Here is a 22,217-nt window from a genome sequence, read left to right as displayed (position 1 = left end):
GATTATGCATTTCTTTGCTTGTGGGTTACGAGAATCTTCTTCCTCTACCATTTCTCACTGTATAAGTTTCATTCAAAGAATAAAAATTCAGTAACAATCCAAGAAAGGAAACAGATGATTTATTAAATGCATTCAGGCTGTCTGGTCCCTATTATGAGGAAAAAGAGGAACTGACCACTGGTAAGTGCCTATTATACCTGGACACGGTATTAAGCACTTTTCTATGTGTTTCCTTCATTAGACTTAAGTATTATTTTTATATCTGCTAATGCCAAACCTAAAAACACTCAATTTTAAAAGGCAAGCTTTTAGAAGCAAAGTTTTCTAACCCACTTCATTATTAGAAAAGAAGCACCAAGAAAGAACACGAGTAAACAGTGAGTTCGCCCCAGATTTCTGAGGCCCTCAATAGGAGTTCACTATAATAGTAAAGAACATCTGTTAAGATCATTTGGTTTTCTCAAAGAAATTGAACCAAAGAAGATCTCTAAACTTTGTCTCATGAGCGATTATTCAAAAAGTCAACATTTAGGATAAGACAAATGGAACCAGAAAAAAAAAAAAAAGCTTAAAATTTAACTTAATTTATATAGAATCTGATACACTGAGTTTTATCAGCCACGTGTAATACTACAGAAAAACTAGACAGCAAAGTTAAGGCACTTAAATTATGAACTGGGATCAAATGAAACTACAAAGTCTATCACAGGAGGTAATATTCCCTACTTGGATTTGTCTCGAGACTTGTAACAGGGCAGGACAATGTCACATTTACCTGGAATTGCTGGACGATCAGGAAGCACTTTATCACATAAATGGGTTTTTCAAATAACTGAAGTTCATTAAAACCAAAACAAATTTAAATTACTTATAGTAGAATAACAAAAAATATATGCATCCATGCCTTTACTCAGTGCTTTTTCTTAATGATACAAGTTTATTATGTATAGCCTTATTATACAGGACTTACTGTAAATCACTTTCTGTCTGTCTTTTCTCCATTTTCCATCAGCTCTGTGAGCCACAGTAGTTTTGAATAGGCCTCTAAAAGCTCTCCAAAGAGCAAATGCAAAGCTTTTGTGCTGGACTGAACGACAACTATATGAGGTGCTATGTCAGATACTCAGGGACTTTTTCCCCAACTCAGATCAAGGTAAACGGTTCTGTGCTTGAAAAGCCTAAAGTGGAGGGAAGACTGGTCTTTGATTATGTGTGGGGTTACCATATTTGCTAGCACACTTTCATGAAAACTACATTTAGTAGCTCACTCATGCTTTGTATAACTTCTTAGCAGGTTTGATCTATCAGTAAACAATTCTACGTGATTTAAAATGTTTTGTTTTCCTATGTAGTACTAGAGCACCACCTTGTGTCAGAAATCTGAGCAAATAGCAGACATCTATATTTTAGATACCTTAGTTGTCCAAAGTTTTACTGTCCAGTCAAATGATGAAGTGACAAAAAGATGTGAGAAGTCTACTGCTCCAACAGCTGCATGACAGTGAATGCCAGTGATTGGTCCTTGATGTCCCTCAAACATCTCACTGATTCCAGCTTTGCTATTTCACAAAAGTGAAAATGTTAGGGAAATCTCTTATAAATAGACCAATTATAAAATACATTTTATTATGGTTTATATTTCAGACCTTGACTTAATTTTGACAAACTTAACTCTGTGCTCACAATATATCAGAATAACTTATGTGGAGTGTTATTCTATCCAGATTTGATAACACTACTAAAGCAATAAGTACATTTTGAAACCATAAACATCATGCTGTTTACAATGGAACTCAAAAGTCCTATCTCAGGTGGCGGAATAGAGACAAAGGGATGCTGCCTGTAAGAGGACAATCTGGCCTACTTTTAAATCAAAAGCGTTGAAGTGAAGGTGATCTATCTTTGAGATGAAATCTGGACACTCGATTTTTTTTAAAGGAAGCAAGTGATAAGGTACAACTAGACAATTTCAAAACAGATTGAACACCAGGAGAAATACTAGCCAATTTAAAAGGTATATGTGACACTATGGTACAATTATCAGGAGGACTGAGGACTGAACTAACGCTCAGACTCCAAATAAATCAAAATGGAAAAATAGCTGAAAAATCTTATTTACAAGTTCAAAAGTCATATGTGGCACATGCATATTGTATTTATAATTGCTGAATGTTCCTCCCTACCATTAACTTCTCTGAGTACATGCACGCACATAAAGCCACAATATGCCACAACCCACAATATCTAGAACACATCATGAATCCAATGATCTTTTTAAAAAATAGTATTTAAGTTTTAATTTTACATGCCTCAACCCAAATATTCTGTCACAAATAACAAGTGGCTCTAGGACAGATTTCTACTTATATAAGGGGCAATTTGTTTCCCTGGGATTATTCAGGGTGCATTTTAAATTGTTGCAAATCCCAGTTTAGGTTTACCTGCCGTGGCGGCATGCTGTGTACACAGAACCTTCTTCACTTCCAACAACAAAGTTGTTGACATCTCCAACAGGGAAGGACATAGATGTCACAGCCACTGCCTTTGATTGTTTATGAACCAACTCCATGCTATCCTACTTGGAAAAACATTACTTTGTAAATTTTCCATTTTTGTAGAAAAACTTCCAGTTTTAATTAGTTTGTAAACAATTCCTTTATTATACTGCTTATGTAAACCTACCTCAATTAAATGAAGCAGGTTTGAAAATAAAATACATACACAACGAACTATATTTAACATATGTTTAGGTTTATAATCTGTGACAACACTATTACAAAACAGTTTATGAAAAACATAAGCAGGAGTATATACACACTTAAAATATAACAACATTTGCCTCAAAATTTCAGTTTCACAAGTTCAACCTACCTGTGGATGGGAAAGCATGTCCAGACTCCATGAACAAATTTTTCCATCAGTAGAGATACTAATCAGATTGTGAGCATTTTGTGTCCCAACAACATTTACACAGTATACAGGGTGCTAGAGACATTAAAGAAAGTTTTCAGAGATTATTTCACAAAAAAAATGAAATAAACTTTTTAGTCTAATCACAGGTATTCTGTTTCATATCAAAAGTCTATTTTTAATGTGAAGTTTGCTGCTATTCTGTTGATTAAAAAGAATCTCAAAAGGGAGATAAGTTTCTGATAAAAACATCTCTAAAAATATAGAAATAAGGTCTTTGTTTTTGGTTGCTAAATGGTGAGAAATTCATTCATCAAAGGAAGCACATTCTGAGACTACTCTGATGGACACTACTAAATAGTTAATGGTGAAGGAGCACAGAAGGCTAATGGAAATAATCTTATTTACTTACTGTGTGTGCAGCAGCTGACAGTGGCGTTCTTTGCACTGGAGTTCTTTTATTGCTACGGTTATCCCAAAGCACAATTTGGCCAGAATATGTACCACCAACAACAAGATTTGGATGAAATTTTGCAAATGTAGCAGACATCACGGCTGACTGCAAATAAGTAAGATTTTTACACTTGAGATTCAAATGGAAAAAGCCTGACAAATTATAAAAGTCAATCTATTATCCAAAACATTTCCTTCTGTATTGCAAGGTATTAGAGGTTATAAAACAAATAAGTTCATTAAAAGTTTTGATTTTGTTTCAGAAATATCAAAATATATCTTTAAAATATTTTTTCTTAAAAGTCAAATGTAATGATTATTTACACAAATATGTTTAAGCAGTTTATCAAAGAAAGCAAAAAACTATTTCATTTGATTATAGTATTAAAAAGATAACTGGTCCTACATTAGCCTTTGACAGTAATCTGACAAAGTATATGTTAGTCTTGAATCAGGTAAGTGTTTATTCAGGATTATGACATTATTAAAAGATTTTAACTTATACAACCAGAAAAGACTTGCAAATTCTAGCCTACTAAATCCACTTCAAAAATCTGCATCTGTTTCCTACTTCCAACTACATATGTTTCTACTTAAAACCATCTAGTTCCAACTCCTTAGGCCATGTATAAGTAATTCAGTGGGCCAACCATCTGATTGTATATTCAGCAAATAAAGTTCCTGAGAAACTCCCTGTAGAAAAGACATTTTATAAAAGATTCCTTTTATACAATCAATCACAATAACAGAAAATCACAACTGCAAAGGACTTTAGGTGTGATTAAACATTATAAGAAATGTCAGAAAAGCTACAAAAGGCAGATCATGTTGAACTGAGAAGTCTTCAGTTTTCTGTTAACATCTGTTTGCAAATATGGAGTGGTTTAATAAATGCCAATCCAATGAAACCATTATGTTGACAAGAAAAGAAAAAAGGCATTTGTCTAAATTCATCAGTGAATTCTTAAACTTGGGAAGACTGTTAAAAGACCACCTTACCTGGCAGTGAAACACATACTCTGGGGTAGTTTTTTTGTATTTCATATTCCACACAAGGGCCACACCATCAGGCTCGTGAGGAGCATCTTCATTGTTGTTATAGGAAGCCACGAGTAACTCTGGATACTGTTCGGAACAATCAAGTGGAAAAGAAATGCCATGCATAATAGGAACTGTTTTATGCTCCTAGTTATTTAATGGTCTTTATCAGATTATTCTGAAAATACAAATGTCTAACATTTCATCAAGAAAGATATCTCTGGAGTTATGCTCATTGGGACACTAGTACAATTTTAAGTTACTACAGTTAATTATTTAAAATGTTTTAACATTAAAACATTTAATTAAAATGTGTCTAAATTTTATACAAAGGATTTGCTGAGCAATTGAAATCAGCAAAACTGGCCTGTGCCATAAATGAAGTCCTGAATTTTAAATACAATGTTTCCAATCCTTTCTTCCAAAGTACATAAGATAAAATAAATCTGGTAACATTACAGCCATCATCCATTTTTTAAAAAATGATACATACTGATTTAATTACACAAAGTTCCCATTATTAAAACTATTTGCTAATTATAAATAAAAAATGAATTAAGAGCAACTAATTTTGTTACATTTTACCTGAGATGACCAATCCAAACAACTAACAACTCGATGCTTAGACCAACGTTCATCAAAAAATTGTCGATTTAATGATAGTTTAGCACCTGCTTGAATCTCTCTATGGAAAAAGATCAAACCCGAAAAAAAGATGGTGTTATAACTTTTATCACTCTTAAAGTACTTTAACATTGCTGAAGTTAAAATCTTAGCAATTAAACATTACCCTTCTTTGTCTTCCAAATCTCTCCCACTGTAGTCAAAGAAGATGTTAATCTGCTCAGAAAGAGCTCTCTCTACAATTCTTGTAGAATGGTCAAAGAAACTTAAAAATTCCTCAGAGTGTAAGATTTGTTGCTTTTCTTCTTCAGTCAGCTCATGAGGCGGAGCTGGAAAGCAAATTTTTTTTGAAGTTTGATTTATGTCAGTCAAATCACGTCCACGGTGTAGATCAATGAATGTCATTCTTTTTCAACCAGATTCACCTCTCTGATTTAGGATATTTTATACTATTTTAATACATAAATAATAAAAGAAATCTTAGCAGAAATCAACAAAAATTTTTAAAGTTTATTTCTTTAAGATACCTTTACTATCATTTTCCTCATCTTTCTTTAAAGTTTTTTCTTCTTCAGGTTCAATAGGTGGTTTAGGAGCTACGACATCATCTTCTTCCTCTTCATCTGAAAAAACAGAAAGATAACAATTATTTTTAGGAAAATAACTGAGAACTTTTGAAATAGTATTTCAGAAGGTATCACAACTCCCTAGATAAAAGCAAAAGTAAACCACTGATAGGACAGAGTAAGTACAAATAATATTTTGTACTTGAAATTTTATCAACACAATCTTAAAGAATTAAGTGGAACCTCTTAGTTTTCATATATACCTATGTGGTACTTCAATAGCCATGCTAAATTCTGTAGCTACATAAACTGAAATAAGATATTATATATAAGCAACTAGGATGATCCTCATAGAAGTCTCTAAAAGCTTACAAGCATTATCATTCCAGACAGAACAACATGCAACTCCTGCATAGTTTTATATAGCATGCTGACACATTAATGCTGTAGAATGAGGAAAATCAAATGTCTAAAATAGCCTACAGAGCTGGCTGCTTACTTGTGATCTGAAACCATCAGTGTCTAATGGGTCTTCATATGGCATAAAGACGGCTTACATTAACTCTCAGGTTGCTATTTGAGAGGCAGATTTTAAAGATAATAGCTATAAGACCACATTTTCTATTCCGTCATTTGAAATGCAAGTCTCATTATGTACTGTTATATGGTGTGGCAATAAGCAGTTAAAAAATAATGTTTTCTTACTGTGAATAAAAATATACACTAGGATAAGATACAATGTTTATAAGACTCTTAAAAAAATTACTGAATCTCTTACATCCCCAAACCATGAACTAACTGAAAATCATTTATTTTCAAATGTTATAGAACATACGATCCTGCCTACGTTTTCTTCTGCTACATATTAAGATGGATTTTTGTGAAGAAAATGCTTATTTTTATTGCCTAAATTCACATATTATTTGTCTACCAGAGAATGGCAGTAGGCATTCTGCAGCAGAGTGCATCTCAAGTAATGAGAGTCTATTCAATAAGGGGACTTTACTTGTTAGTTATAGTCATTTCCCTGACCCATGTTCAAAATTATCTAAAACACACATACATACGATGGACACAAAAGAATGGTCAAGGATGGGAACCAGCTGCCAAGTCATGGTCCCAGCAGCCAGGCCAGCTGACTAGATAGCAACAAACAGATGGCACTGCTGGGATTGTGTCTTTCTGCTACAAGGTGGCAATGGGATGGCATAACATTCTTCCGCTTGACTGCTTCCAATCCTGTGTCTCTCTCCAATGGTGGGCCTGTGCAATTACTCGCACTCCAGGAGGCCTACAGACAAGCCTTTACCCTGCAAGTAAAATGCAGCTTATAGGCCACACCAGCTGCCAAACCACACACATAGTGTTAGGTTTAGAGAGCTATGAAAATCTTTCTAACTCTATAGTATAAGCAATAAAAATATAACTGTACCTGTGGAAAGAAAGCTTTAAATGACACTGTATAATGCACACAATGATACAACCTCCAACTTAATCAAAATGATAATGACGTATGCCAATCCTACATTACTTGAAATTGAGCGATTTTTACGTTCTGACAAGTTTACAGAACTAGGATAAATGGCACGAATGATTTCAATATATGCTCATACTTTTGAACCAAATGGTGAAGGTTAAAATTTTTCCTTTCAAGGGCCTCAATCAGCCACAAAGGAAAACAGTAATCACTGTCTTTTCAGCCAGCCCAACCGCATTTGTCAGCCCTTTCTCCGTCAATGCAGCCAGAGCAATCAACCTGCCAAACATTCAGAATGGAAAAACAATCTGAAAATACAGGGTATAATGCACCTGCCAGTGAAAATGGCCATTTCAAGAAAAGCTAGTGATCTCAGTGACCCTGCTGAGGAGGCGGTGGTGCAAAGGGGAAAGAACACGTAAAAGAATTCTTAGTGATCGCCACTCTCTTGCACATTGACACTTCCTTACAAAGCATGCCAATTACAGCTTTTGTGCTACTTAAAAAAAAATGAAAGCTTTTTTGGGCAAAATAATCACACAGAGAAAAAGAAAGACACTATTCCTTTTTAGATGAATTCTCATCTACAATGAATTATTAATCTGAAAACAGTATAACTAACTGGTGACAATACTATACTGTACTGCCCAAACATTAGAATGAAATTCTTCCATAAAGTCACTTGCAGGTATAACGTAATAAAATAATTTAATTACATTTAACTTAAAAGTTGACTTTTAGAATAACAGGGCATTTACTTCAATTAAAAATTCAGTGTGAGAATATACATATTTTTCATTTTCTGCTAACACTGTCAGTTATCCTAATCAATTTTGTTTACTAGTAGGGTTCACTGAATGTAAATCCTAAAATCACTCTGGACGGGTCATACTTGAGCATTGTGAATTATAAATTACAGCCTCCTACCCACATCTTATTCTCCTCCCTTAACTTTATTGCATTATACGGCTTCTAAGTACCATTTCCAATGACAGGTGTCAAATTCCTGTCATAATGCATATGGTCAGTACTTTAGTGCTAAGTGACCTCATAATCTACATATTTAACAGAAAACATCTTGTTTATAGATACTCTTTTCCTTTTAAAATTTAAAATGTAGATGAAGTATGTTAGACAGTGATCTATATCTGTCTACTATATAGCATTTGCCATGCCTATTTGTCCAAACAATTTTAGTTGTAGTTGAATGATGAGTATCAACTATTTAAATACATGCTCTCAGGATTTTATTTTAGAGCAAATGTACATACCTCTCTTTCTACATGGATTAAAAACAAATTTTAAAACTACAATTGGTACTTAAACTTAAGCCTCATAAAAATGATTAAGCTAAACAAATTTCAAGGAACATGAAAACAAATGATATACTATTCTTAACTGTAAAATGTAATACTTTTGTTATAAAGCTGATCTTATTTATCTACATATTTCAAATATTTGGCAAAAATGCCTAACATCAATAACATTAGATTAAAAAATTTATCTCTGAAACAAATATACTTCTCTTATCACAAACTAATACAATAGCTACTAAACGACTGTTAACATGGCCAAAAATATAAAATTACAGTTCTAAAGATTTTTTAAGCTAGTCCCTATTACATGATAAGCTATATTTAAAACTGGAAAAGACTGTAACAGAGCAGTAAGACTGAAAAATGGGACTGCCATGTCATATCAATTTATTGATGAATATTCATTACAATATGCTAAGTGGTTAACTCCATGCTTTCTCTGACAGGGAATCTAAGGTTATAAAACTGAACAGCAAAGAGTGGATAAAAGTAGCAGTTACTTTTAAAATGACAAATCTCTTGTCAATGAATGCTAAAACTAGGTTTAATGAACCACTGAATTTTTACTTTGAGTTAACATCAAAATTGTGATGTATTTTGGTGAGATGGAAAGAAAAGCTATTCTGTAAATTAAGCTGCATCTAGAAATAACAGCAAAGAATGAAATTCCAGTTGTTGGAATAATCTCTTACAATGGTATAGGTTAATCAAAGTTAAATCATCTGTGAAATGGGTGGCTTTTGTTAAACTGAAGGAAGGAGTCTTCAGAGCAAGTCTTCTCATTTATATGTCACATTACATTTAAGATATATTTAAGGTAAGCTAAGAATAAGCCACAAAGTATAATTTGAATTATTTTAAAATATTACAACACATTTAAAAGGTAATATGCAAGATCTTAGAAAATCCTTAGTAAACAAACATTGCTAGTTATGAATCTATCACTTTTCATGATTTCACTTCAATATGAAGTGAAAAACAAATCCCAACATTAGTGCATTGCTGTTTGGGAAATACCTTTGTTATTTATTGATTCATTATATTTTAAGATAATTTAATATCCTATGAAGAATTTCTAACTTACAAGGTAGTCTGATTATTCATAGTACAGAGGAAGTTGACAATGAGTTCTAAAAATCAGGAAATTTGTTGTATATAAACATACGATTTGACTTACATAAATTCAACTTATGAATAACTTCACAAACATCTATGAAAATATTAGAGGGAAATGCTTTAATCATTAGTTTAAAAATACGGGTTAGACAAGAATGATTTTCCTTTAATATTTTCAAAATAACCCTTTCTTTTCTGGATAAGCATCATTTAGAATCACTCCATTTCAATCTATTTCTCCATAATTTCATCTTCTTATACCATATTCTTTAAAATCAAATATGTATCTAAGAGAATCTTCATTGGGACAAAACTTCATGAATGTATCAATGGAATCCATTCCTTTTCTTTTTTTAAATATCTAGAATAAGAAAACTTGCGTTAATAATTTGATCTTCAACAAGGGAAAAATATGTAGCTGACTTTTTAATCAGGAAATATTTTAAATATAGTTGTAATGCTAATTTGTGGGTAAAATAAGGACTAACAGTCGAATTATACCATTTACTTTCTTTTAACACAGATGTTATCTCTCTACATGGTCTTTTTTTTTTTTTTTAAGATGAGGTCTCACTATGTTGCCCAGGCTGCCCTGGAACTCCTGGGCTCAAGCAACACTCCCACCTCAGCCTCCCAAGTAGCTGGGACTATAGGCATATGCCACCACACCCAGCCATGGTCTTTTGTTTATAAAATTTAGATTTTATTTTAGCAGTACTGGCATCATTTACATAGACCCTGTTATTGCGATTTCATCAAATTATTACATTTTTCTGAGGCCAGGGTTTCAGAAATGCTGATTAAAGTCTTTTAATTAAGATTAAGAACAAATGCTTCAATTTTCTTTATATTTATATTCCTATAGGTTCTCTGAGTGTTAAAATTAATTTATTAAATGTGTTATTTCTTCCAGAATTTAAAATATCCATTTTAGATAAAGGTAGTATTAACCAGAATGCCTACAAATTTGGTCTACTGGGGAGGTATGGATTCTAAATGTTAACATCCAAAAGATTAAGAGATGGCTGGGCTGGGTGGCTCACACCTGTAATCCTAGCACTTTGGGAGGCTGAGGCAGGAAAATTGCTTAAGACCAGGAGTTTGAGACCATCCTGAACATGAGTGAGACCTTATTTCTAAAAAAAAAAAAAAAAAATGATTAAGAGCTATTTATATATAATAATTTTCTGTACATCATAAATGCTAATCAGGTATCAAGGAAAAATATCTGGCTACTAAACCAATACCAAAAATAATTATAAACTCCCTCACAGATAAGAAAGTGGAATAGAATAAGGAAAATAGCACTTCACTGGAAAAGAAAAGCCAGGTTCTGAATATAGCCATCCTCTCATGCTGTGGATTTAGACTTATCAATTAACCTCCCTGAACCTCAGTTTCCTCATATGTAAACAAGCTGATTAGATAACCTTTAGGATTTCTTCCTCCTTTAAAGAGACTTCTCTGTAAAACAGCAAAAAAAAAAAAAAAAAAAAAAATTCATACTGAAAAGGTGGGCAAGAAAAAATAATGCCATTTTCAAAAGAGTTAAAACTTTTTAAAGGTAAAGGAAGAAAGTAACTTTTCCAAGTGTATATCTGTGGGCACCAGGCTATTGCCAAGAGAAGCTTTTTACCTGCAGAGAAGGAAATTGACTGAGGTCACATGGTCCTAGTCAATTTCATTCACAGTAGGTGCTTTAAGACAGCAAAGCACTTCAGTTCAGAAACAGTACTACCGAGTTAGAGAGTAAACTTGAAAGCAAGAAGGTGGCTAGAATGGGAAAAAAGAAAAACAAGGCAGAATAAAAACTGCTTTTTAAAAGAATAGGTTGGTTCAGCCATTTTAAAAATTATGAAAGAAAGATGAGAGTTAACTCTAAGACCAATCGTTATCTTTGATTTGGTAACTCGCATTACTTCTGCACAGATTATACTGCCTATCCAAGTTTAATGTACTATCTGTTATATTCCAACTGTGATTTCACCAATTTTTTTCTCTTGGTGAGTTTTGAAATTTGTTACATAACTCTTAAATGGGAACTGACCAGGCTAAGTTTCAGAACTACCATATTAAAATAATGGGTAAGCCCCGAAAACAGTTAAGCACAAAGTGTTTTATAATAAAATCTTAATATCGAGGTTCTTCTCTTTCCTTCTTTCTAAAACTACAAAAAATTTGGAAAACAATATAAGAGACCCAGACATAAAAATAATTGTAATGGTATAGAAAAGAAATTTTCTCATTTTTGTAAATAGTTCCAAAGGCTAAGGATAGCTCCATAGTATCAAGATGCATTTCTCATTCTCCTTCATACTCAATAAACTTGTATTAATAGGATCAGTGAAAACTTGCTAGATTGCAAATGAATAAACATGGGCCTTTATAAAATTACCAGCTAAGTCTAGTCTACACAGGAAAAGTTAAAAGGTAGTAGTGTTGATGTAGACATACCCATTAGAAACTGGGCTCAGTTGACCCATCTTGTCACTTTCAATCAGTTAAGATAATAAAACTTCTATTCAACATCATAAAAGATCAGAACTGCTTATTCAGTACGCTGAGATGATCACTAACAGTATTATCCTGATGCAGATACACCAATAAATAAGCTAACCAAAACATGCTCTCCTTTAACGAAATATTTTTCAAACTACAGGTTGAAACCAATAAATTTGGTGTGTCACGGTCAACACTTTAAAAAAAATGAAATATAGTATGGGAAGATATTGTTTCATTAAACCTTTGTTTCAGTTATACATCTGTGTCTGTACTGAATTGTAATATAAATTGACCTACTTACTGTATTTACTACCATAAAAGCATGTGAGTCACTGCTTTAGTGGCAGCACTAGAGAAAAAGCCCACCTTACAATCAGTCAGACCTGGTTTAAAATCACAGTTACTAGCTATGTGACCCTTGATAAACTACCTCTTACCTTCAGCTTCTTCATGTGTAAACAGAACCAAAACTTAACTTTCGGGGTTTGGTGAGAGGACTAAAGAGAGGTAAAGTGCTTCACACTGTGTTTGGTATATAGTGGGATAGTGGGCACTTTTTGCTGTTATGATTTTCAGTCACGAATTTAAACAAGAAGTTTGGAGAACTGTTATGAACGAATAGCTAAAATAATATTCAATTTTGTTCACAGCATTCAGACAGATACGGAGGACACAAAATAATAGCACGTTTGTATCTATGCAGTACTTCATGAAAATTCAAGAAGGCTATAAAAGAGAATCTACAATGGTTTCTTTTTGGACCTAGGAGAAAATAATGATTATAACATGCTATAGTCATATTAAAACCAAGAATTGAGAGTAACTGTACCTTACCATCCAATTTTATCAATAATTCTATTGTAACATTAACACTTGAAAATAACCTATTTTCCCAGTAGTTGTTTCCAGATAAAAGGCATGAAAATAAATATCCTAAGCAGACAAAATTATTTTCCTGAGAAAGTTAAAGCAATGAATTCCTTTGTCAGATATTTATTGAGTACTTACTACAATGCTAGGCACTGTTCAAGCCAGGCATTACATCAATGAAGAAGAAATGAAAACAGTCCCTATGTTCATGGAAAATTTGGCAAAAAAGCTGAAGTATGAGGATGCTAAAAGCCTTGCCCTGAATAATTTCCAACTAAAAAGAACACAGATCATCTTGTGCTTTTGGGTCTTCATCTTATCTAACAAGTCATGATCTTTTTATTTTTTTAAATTACTTATAAGATAAAAATAAGAAAAGTAATTTAAAAAAAAATGCCAGTCTTATGTTACGCCAGCTATAAATTCAAATTAGTTCAAAGGCAATAAATGACATGTCTAAAATTTAAAATTTACAGGCATCTTGAAAATGAGCAATCAAAAATGCAAATTTCAAGTAGGATACAAAACCTCATGTGCACACACATGTACGTGTGTATATAGTCAGGCGCCATATAACATTTTAGTCAATGATGGATTACATATATGATGGTGGTCCCATAAGATTATAACACTGTATTTTTATTGTGCCTTTTCTATGTTTAGATCTAAACATAGGTAAGACACACAAGTATTTACCGTTGGTACAATTGCCTATAGTATTCAGTACAATAACATGCTGTACAGGTTTGTAGTCTAGGAGCAATAGGCTACATCATATAGCCTAGGTATGTAGTAGGCCATACCATCTAGGTTTGTCTAAGTACACTCCATGATGTTTGCACAACAAAGAAATCACATAATAATGCATTTCTCTAAACATATCCTTGGTGTTAAGCAGCACAACTATATACACGTGGAATTTTTGAAAAAAACATTCATAGAAAACTTGAATATATTCACTGGAAACAAAATACTAACAAGGAATAATGCACAGTGGTATAATAGACATTTCTACTGTATATCCTTTCTGTATTCTAAATTCTCTATGATATACTACTATAGTAATTAGAAAAAATTATTTTTAAAAAAACAAAAGTCTTCACTTAAATGAACATAATTATAGATATATTATGACAGATGTTACCCAAAATAGCTTCAGAATGCTTTACTTATCAAACAATCCAAAATGCATTTCATGAGTATAACTAAAAATACAATCTCCAAATTATCAGATGAAGAAAAAATCCTGTTTTAAAAATGAGTCAATATGCCTTCATTTTGACTGTTTTGCTCACTTTCTGAGTTAACATATCTAATAATGTAGCTACAAAAAGAGACATTATAATACTCATCAAATTAATATGCTGCTTAATAAAATAGTATTTTCTGGAGATTATAGAATCCTGCAATATTAATATTCTCCATACTGAAAGTTCAACATTTTATCTTTCCTTTTTCTTTCTTTCTTTCTTTTTTTATTAAAAGTTGCTTATGTCTCAAACAAATTCACCATTAGTGGCTTTTTACTCCATTAGGATGAGGAGTTTGCATCTACAAAAGCTACCTTACCAATAAATGAAAGAGCAAGAATGAAAAAAATGTATCCATAGAAATAAAATATTTCCATGAGCAAGTAAAAAATACAGATAAAAATGTTACCCTGATTTCCCCAAAATTTTCAAAGCGTAATTTGTATGTATGATAATGTCAACTCCTTTTTGGAACAAGTGAAAGGAAAGATTTAATGTATTTATTTCATTTCCATTCTCAGACGGCAGGGAAAGGAGAGTTATTAAAAGTGTTCATAATGATCTACTATTAAGTCAGAAGGTTGTAAGCCAGGCATGGTGGTGTGTGACCATAGTCCCAGCTACTCTGGAGGCTGAGGCAGGAGAATAGGTTGAGCCTAGGAGTTCAAGACCAGCCTGGGGAATGTAAAGAGACCCCGTCTCTAAAATTAAATACATAAATAAATACATTTTTAAAAAAGGGTTGTAAGTATTTATAATCCCAGTTTTCTTTTGAAGTATATACAACTATGAAAATTTAAAGATTTTCTTTGGTAATAGCTAAGGATTTCAAGGATTCTCCCCTCCACCCCACTTCTGATTACCTGTATTTTCTTGACTTTCTGCAATGAATATTACTTTTGTTTCTCCTTAATGGAGAAATACAGTCATTTAACTAAAATTTTAGAAACAAATTTAAATATTGGATTAAGTTTCTATAGGGAATAGAAATAAATTTTCCTGGCCAAGTATAAAAAATATTCTTTATGCATGGACTATTAAAAGGACAATTTATTATGGACCCAGAATACCTTATCCACAATTCCAAAATCATCAACAGCTCTAAAATCCATAACTCATTTGGTGGTAAACTCTGACATGACCAGAGGTAAAGTTATTTAGAATTACTCTTTATCTCACTTAATATATTCATATCTTTTGCTGCCAAAATATTAATGCCCAAGGTGCTGCTGGAGTGTTAACATATAATATATGCTTTATTACTTTTCTAAAATCTGAAAAATTCTGAATTCTAATACATATGTAGTCCCAAAGGTTTCAGATAAGAGACTGTGGACCTGTATTAGGGATCTCATATAAACTTCTTTTATATGTGACATAAATTCATTAGCCTCACTGGGAAAAAACGAGAACTACCACAGTACTTTATGCTTGAATCATTAGCTATTGTAACTCTTTCTGGTTTAAGAACCAAAGGGACTCCACATTCAATATGTCTGTGATACTTCCTTGCATTACACACAGATTAAAGGCTCCTAAATAATCAACATAGTAGAGTCCCCTACATCATAAAAGAGGAAGTTTAAGAATTAGGTCTAGATTTGTTCATTAGTATGAATAACATCAGAATGCAGTTATCTATACAGAAAATAATTTACATGACTTCATTTACTGACTTCATTTACACTCTTTTGGGGAAGAATTGTGCTCAATGATAGAAATTAAGAATGTTCTTAAACTTTTCTGCTTCTGAAAGCAGTATTTATCAATGACAAAATGAAGACTGAAAGACTTAAATTTATGTCAACAAAACTGAAAACCATACATATAGCTTACAATGTTAACATCTAAAAGAAAGTTTAAAAACTCTAAAACAAAAACATAAATACAGAAACCATAAAGCGTTAGTTTTCTAATGTTTCCCTAAGAAATATTCCAAAAAAAAAAAGCAAAAAAATAAATAAAACAAAAACAAAAGGAAGGAAAAAAAAAGAATTACTTATTTAATATGAGGGTTCAGTGACAATCATATTAAAGATAGATATTCACCTTCTTTGGGTTGAGCCATAACTGGAGTCTGAGTTTCCTTTGTGTACGTGACGACTTCTCGAGGAGGAAAATCAACTTGTGTAATTTTAGCCATTCCAAGTTTAATAGGTCCTCGTCTAAATTAAGTGAATACAAATGATACATTTTAATTACATCAAACCATGTTATATTTAAAAATTAAAAGTTAAACAGTCATTTGCATTCAACATTGTAATCTAAATTTCTGTTGTATTCAAGAAATTTTAGATGAAGAATGAACTGACTTTAACAAAAGAATCAGAAGGGAGCAAAACCAAAAGATATTTCTGAATCATTCAGGGTTATTTTTCATTTTAAAAAACAAATATTAATAATTTTGTTTCTTAGAAAAATGTGTGGTTAATAATAGAACAAGAGGACAGGAATTTCAAAGTGGACTGCTGAATAAGGTTGGTTGTAAGAACTGTTTTTAGCAGGAATATGTTTCCGGACTTTAAGAGTCAGATATATGATCTCACTCAGATGATGTGTAGGAACCATTAGGAAACTTCAGCTTTAAGACTGAAAGGTTTCTGTTGAAAGCCTTTTTCCTTCTTATATTTGGCAGAAATTGAGAATCACACTGTCAATTTGGACTTTAAAATGAAATATTTAACCTTTAAATCTATAATTTGTGCATGATCAATATTATTTCATATATGGACAAACCAAAGTACAGATATTCTACATCCAGACTAAAGCCATGGATCTTTCGAATACCATAAACCTACTAAAGTCACTTGTTTTAGTTAGAGGGAATACATTCTTTTTTGACAAATAGAAGAAGAGAGCTGTGGCTGAGGAAAATGGACCAAAAGAAAAATATTTTATTGGCTATCTGGGGGGCATCTTTTAGAGGTCATTATATTAGATGTTTAAATTCTAAACCAATTAAAGTATGCTTTCAAACTCCCAAAGCAGTTCTCAATCATGAAACTATCTTAAAAGGATATTCAATAAAGATACTGCTGCAACTTCCAGAATATCAAGCAGGGTATCTGAAATATATATATGTCACCGGTAATGCAGTAACTTTTTTCTTGTATAAACATCCTTTTCAATTCTGTTTAGTAACTAAATCCAAGTCCTATACAAAGTGTAATAAAATTAGTACATTTTAAAAATTAATTTTTTCTAAGGTCCCAAATAGGGGCCGTTAAAAATTTTAAAGTACATTTGAAGTCATCTAGTATTCTAAGAATAAAATTTGGAATAAGAAACTGTGTATTCTATTTTTTTTGAGAGAGAGAGTGTTTCGCTCTGTCGCCCTGGGTAGAGTGCAGTGGCATCATTGTCGCTCACTGCAACCTCAAACTCCTGGGCTCAAGCAATCCTCTTATCCTCTTGCCTCAGCCTCCCAAGTAGCTGGGACTACGGGCGCCCGCCACAACGCCTGGCTAATTTTTCTATTTTTAGTAGAGACGGGGTCTCGCTCTTGCTCAGGCTGGTCTCAAACTCCTGAACTCAAGTGATCCTCCCGCCTCGGCCTCCCAGAGTGCTAGGATTACAGGCGTGAGCCACCTCGCCCGGCCAAAACTCTATGTTCTTATTTTTAACATGCAAATCATATGAAAAGTAAATCACTCACACATCTGGAAAAAAATGGTCAAGCCAACAATATTAGGAACAAGTTACTAACTTGAATGCATATACAGTATAATAGTCAAAAACTCACAATATTAAAACAAATTAACAAAATATTCGAAGATTTTGGAGGAGGAGGGAGGGTAGAAATGTAATACCTCACTTATCCAAAGGCCACTTTACTAAAAATAAAGAAGGAATGAGACAGGAGAGGGGGAAGCCTCAGTAAGCCAATAGAGAGGTCTTCCAGTTAATGTATAATAAGCACATATATTTTTCTTATATGTTCTAATTCAAGGCTTATTTACTCTTACTTTAGACACAGTTCCAAAGGTATGGTCACATGTTTTAGAAGCTGCAAATAAGTATCTGAGTTAGGCAAAATGGCAACAGCAAACATTTAGAATTTGCATTGGAGTCTAGAATAAACAACTGAGTGAATGAATAAATGGTAATCTGTGGCCATAGCGTAGAGATCAATATCTCTGTTCCTCTCAAAACCTTAAAAATCATCAGTAAATTTTAATACCGGAAAATAAATTAATATCCTATCAAGTAACCCAGAAAAGGTTCAATTAGATATAGACTATATATTAGAAAAAGTCTGGGAAGTTTTTAATACATCTTAGAAAACTTACATAAAAAAATATAGAAATAAAAGAAATTTGGACACTTAAATGGACTTAGGGTGCCTAAAAAATCACATACATACTTTCACTAATGATACAGGATAAATGAGGTGTCACAGTAAAATATAACTCTTGTCCTAAAGACATACTACACTATTAGAAACTTAAGCAAAATGAAATTAGGAAAGTTTCACAAAGAATCAAAGAATCAAATTAATTATCAAAGAGGGAAGGTAATAAATCTATTCAATACCCCAAATCGGAATCTGAGTGAAGCTGAAGAACTGATGGATCTGTATCCCAATGCAGCGTCCTAAATGGTTGTAGGACAACCATGAAGCATTAGCAAAAAAGGTCATAAGTTAGTCAAGCAAATACATTCTATGAATAGCTAAAGCTAAAGTACTATTCACAATTTAAAAACCACACGTTCTGGTTAGTACCAAAAGAAACAAAAAAACACCAGGTATTACTCAATGCTCTAGTGCATGCAATAAGCATAATATGGTTAAAGATGCAAGCATACAACCCAGAATAGTTAAAAGGCAGTATTTTCAGATTTTAGGAAACTAATATTGTATAATAATGAATAAGAAAAAGCAGACAACAACCCAAATAATACCTTAGATGAAAATAAGCTAGGCTATAAAATAGTTAAAATTTTAAGATTCCTAATGAAAAAAAAATTAGTAAAAACATATTAGTTAAAATATTCTAATCTTGCCCAAAGCATTAAATGTGTGCAGGAAATTGTCATATTGGTAAAGGAAATGAGTCAACACATAAGCCTTTTGGTAAGAAAACCAAAGACTATCCCACTGGGATACAAAATAGCTAAAGTTTCCAAAATGTGACCCTTCTGTAATTTATGGGTTAAGCACTGCCTTGGGCTTACATGTCATCTGTTTTAGAAAAGAACTAAAGATTTCTGTCTCTAGGAAAAAATAGATTTTTCCCTAGAAAAATATTTTATATTCAAAGGATATACCTAACTTTCAGAGAATATCAATTCTAAATAAATATTCAGTGATGTTTTAGCATTGCCTACTGGGTAAATAACTTTACACCAGATCTTTTCCACTTAAGCCAAATCTAGTCATCACTGGAACAAAAGGTACTTTATCATACTGGCATTCTTGTAGGTTAGCAACATAAGACAACGCTCACAGTCCCTATAAAAAAGTTAAGCACAATACATTTAGTACTCCCATTTTTGTCAAATATATTTCTTGCTTATATAAGTTACAATGCACAACTAGTTTTAGTTGCTACAGTATTTTAATACAACAAATGATTTTTCTACCTGACTATATAATTTATCAATAAAATAATCATGAATTGAACTAGAGAAATCTTTCATTTAAAAAATATTAATATAAAAAAGATCATGAAATGTAAACAAGGTTGTGTATATGCAACTAAGGAAGCAGCCACATTGAAGATCTGCTTTGTACTAAGCAATAAAAAGCAACAAACTTAGGCTTTGTTAAACCAAAAGGGGTTTTATGAGATGGTCTCCAAGGAATTTTCTGTCGACAGGCCTTACATTATATAAGAGCTCCAGCTGTTATCAATGACAAAGTTCCTTGTTGAGGATGTCATTTTAGTCTAAAATCAAGTAAGACTTTACTTCAAAATATAGCTATACTGAAAAATGCACTGCACAACATACATGATTATACTTATTAATGTACAATTCCAATATAATTCAAAAGCTTGAGAAATAAACTGATTAAAAATGGAAAAAAGGAACAAGAGGTATGGATTACCCAATTGAATAACTGTTAGCTAAATTTTAAAGATAACAGAAATGCCTACAAAAGTGAACTGGGAATTTAATATAATGCAATTTCCTAATCTTCAAAGTTAGAGGAATATCCCTTCTCACAGCCTTTTATATTTATTCATAAATTACCAACAATCTCAATAGAAATTCTCGGCATTTAGAAAGAGTGATTCAAACATGTTTAGATAACATGTTTTGCAATATCAAATCCATCTTTTCCTACTCTTTGAGTGTACTAATCTTAGACCATCTTGGCTAACTAATGAAGTTGAGTGTACAGGTGCATACATCTCACACATCTTCATGAATTTTCCTGTGATATTTCTTTTCATTGTCTTTATTCTTTCATTATCATCATGTTTGTTCAATATGAATTCATTCTGTTTTCATTCTCAGACCTGAGCTTTCTTTTTAAGTGTCATGTATTTAGAAATGCATTATTTCATTACCAATATCACTATCAATAAGATTAACTATCTTTCCACTATGAAATCTGGAGATATTTCAGTGAAATTCATCATTTTTCCATAATTTTGTGTGTGTGTGTGTGCGTGTGTGTATACATAAAATGAGTATACTGAGCCCTCTTAAAAATTAACATTTCAAAGTGAGTCTGTGCTTTCAAAGGAGACAATGTATGTATTAAGATTAAAAAGATATAAGGTCATCCACCTCATTCAAAAAGATAATATTTTTTCTCTCCTGTTAAATTCAGAAGAAACTACCTTTGTATTCATTCTTTAATAACGAACACTTCTAAAAATATTAACTACCTGTTTTCTTGGTTTACACTTAGCATTTAAAAAAATCTACACTGTATACTAAACATAAGTTAGCACATGATCCTTAGAGCTTTTCAAGAAAGTGAATAGTATTTTTAAATTAATGATATAATCACTAGAGTGTAAGTTCTATGAAAGCAAGGGCCATGAATTTCTGTGGTAACCCACAGTATTTAATAAAGTTGACAATTTGATGACTATCTGTTCTATACACAAATATTTTTCTTACCAGTATTTACTCCCTGTACCAATTTACAATATTCCAAAGGGTTTCTAATAATCCCTAGGTGGTCCATGAAACTCATGAGGACACATTTTAATTCAGATTAATTTTAAAAGGCAAGTAGATGTTACATGGTACTATTGAAAGCAAACTTGTTGACACTGTATTAAAATAATCTTTCTATTCCTATTCAAAATCAGTAATAATGAGTTCATAATGTACACCGTATAGTATCTACATAAAAATGTATTAATATCAAATAAGGAAATTTAATAAATACAGTAATTTTATCTTGGGAAATATTTTTTTAGTAACCCAGAAAAGGTTCAATTAGATATAGACTATATATTTTCAGATAAGAGACTGTGGACCTGTATTAGGGATTCCAGTTATTTAAAGGTTTTTAAATATCAGTTATTTAAAGGTTCTTAAATATTTAAAGGTTCTTAAATATTTAAAGAAATACAGACATATTTGTATAAAAGTACAGAAGTATGAAGTAAAAAACAAATAAATTTAGCCCTAAAATAAATTTAGACTAAACTGTCTTTAATCTATAATTCATACTATTTTACAAGGTAATAACATTATTTCTAAAAAGAAGGTTTTGATTTTCCTTTAAATGAAAAAATTATATCATTTACCTCCAAAGACAGTATTGTTTAGATTTGCAATTTTGGTTCTATACACAGAACGGTTTTGGAAAACACATCTCAAATTCAAACTGGCAAACTTTATATGCCTTTTAATTGTTAATGATAACCTGATTATTCAAGAACTGATTAAAGTATTGAGTTTATGAATCATCCAGCCCCCTTGCTGCTTTTTTTTTTCCCCCCCTCTTTTTTATATACTCATTACTTGTTTGTAACTTCAATCAGAGAGACTCAGGCATAAAAAAGACAAAACTTCTAACAGTTTATGTCTTATTAAAAGGTGTGTGAAGAGATTTTCCTGGGGTGGACATTTAACTCCTAGTCCCAAATAAAGATTCAATCAGCTGTGGATTTTTTTTTTTTTTTTT

General features: G+C 32.1%; 1 protein-coding gene across 7 annotated transcripts in view; it reads right to left on the bottom strand.

Moving 5' to 3' along the window:
- The window catches only part of DYNC1I2 (dynein, cytoplasmic 1, intermediate chain 2), a 61,685-nt gene that overhangs the window by 16,163 nt on the left and 23,305 nt on the right, over positions 1-22,217 (bottom strand). For 5 of the 7 annotated variants that reach the window (XM_012650761.1, XM_012650758.1, XM_012650760.1 and 2 more), the window contains exons 5-13: positions 16,172-16,287; positions 5,553-5,648; positions 5,192-5,354; positions 4,987-5,086; positions 4,363-4,488; positions 3,323-3,469; positions 2,872-2,985; positions 2,442-2,575; positions 1,415-1,559 (exon numbers count right to left, since the gene is read on the bottom strand). In XM_012650761.1, coding sequence (XP_012506215.1) covers positions 1,415-1,559; positions 2,442-2,575; positions 2,872-2,985; positions 3,323-3,469; positions 4,363-4,488; positions 4,987-5,086; positions 5,192-5,354; positions 5,553-5,648; positions 16,172-16,287 — 1,141 coding nt within the window. Of the gene's footprint in view, positions 1-1,414; positions 1,560-2,441; positions 2,576-2,871; positions 2,986-3,322; positions 3,470-4,362; positions 4,489-4,986; positions 5,087-5,191; positions 5,355-5,552; positions 5,649-16,171; positions 16,288-18,655; positions 18,716-22,217 lie in introns of all 7 variants that reach the window. The other 2 variants (XM_012650755.1, XM_012650754.1) reach the window with 1 other exon arrangement.

This window comes from Propithecus coquereli, unplaced genomic scaffold (genome assembly GCF_000956105.1).
Source record: "Propithecus coquereli isolate 6110/MARCELLA unplaced genomic scaffold, Pcoq_1.0 Scaffold34, whole genome shotgun sequence".
Taxonomy (NCBI): Eukaryota; Metazoa; Chordata; class Mammalia; order Primates; family Indriidae; genus Propithecus; species Propithecus coquereli.
Note: the sequence above shows the minus strand (reverse complement) of the source record. Positions and strands in the feature narration are given on the sequence as shown.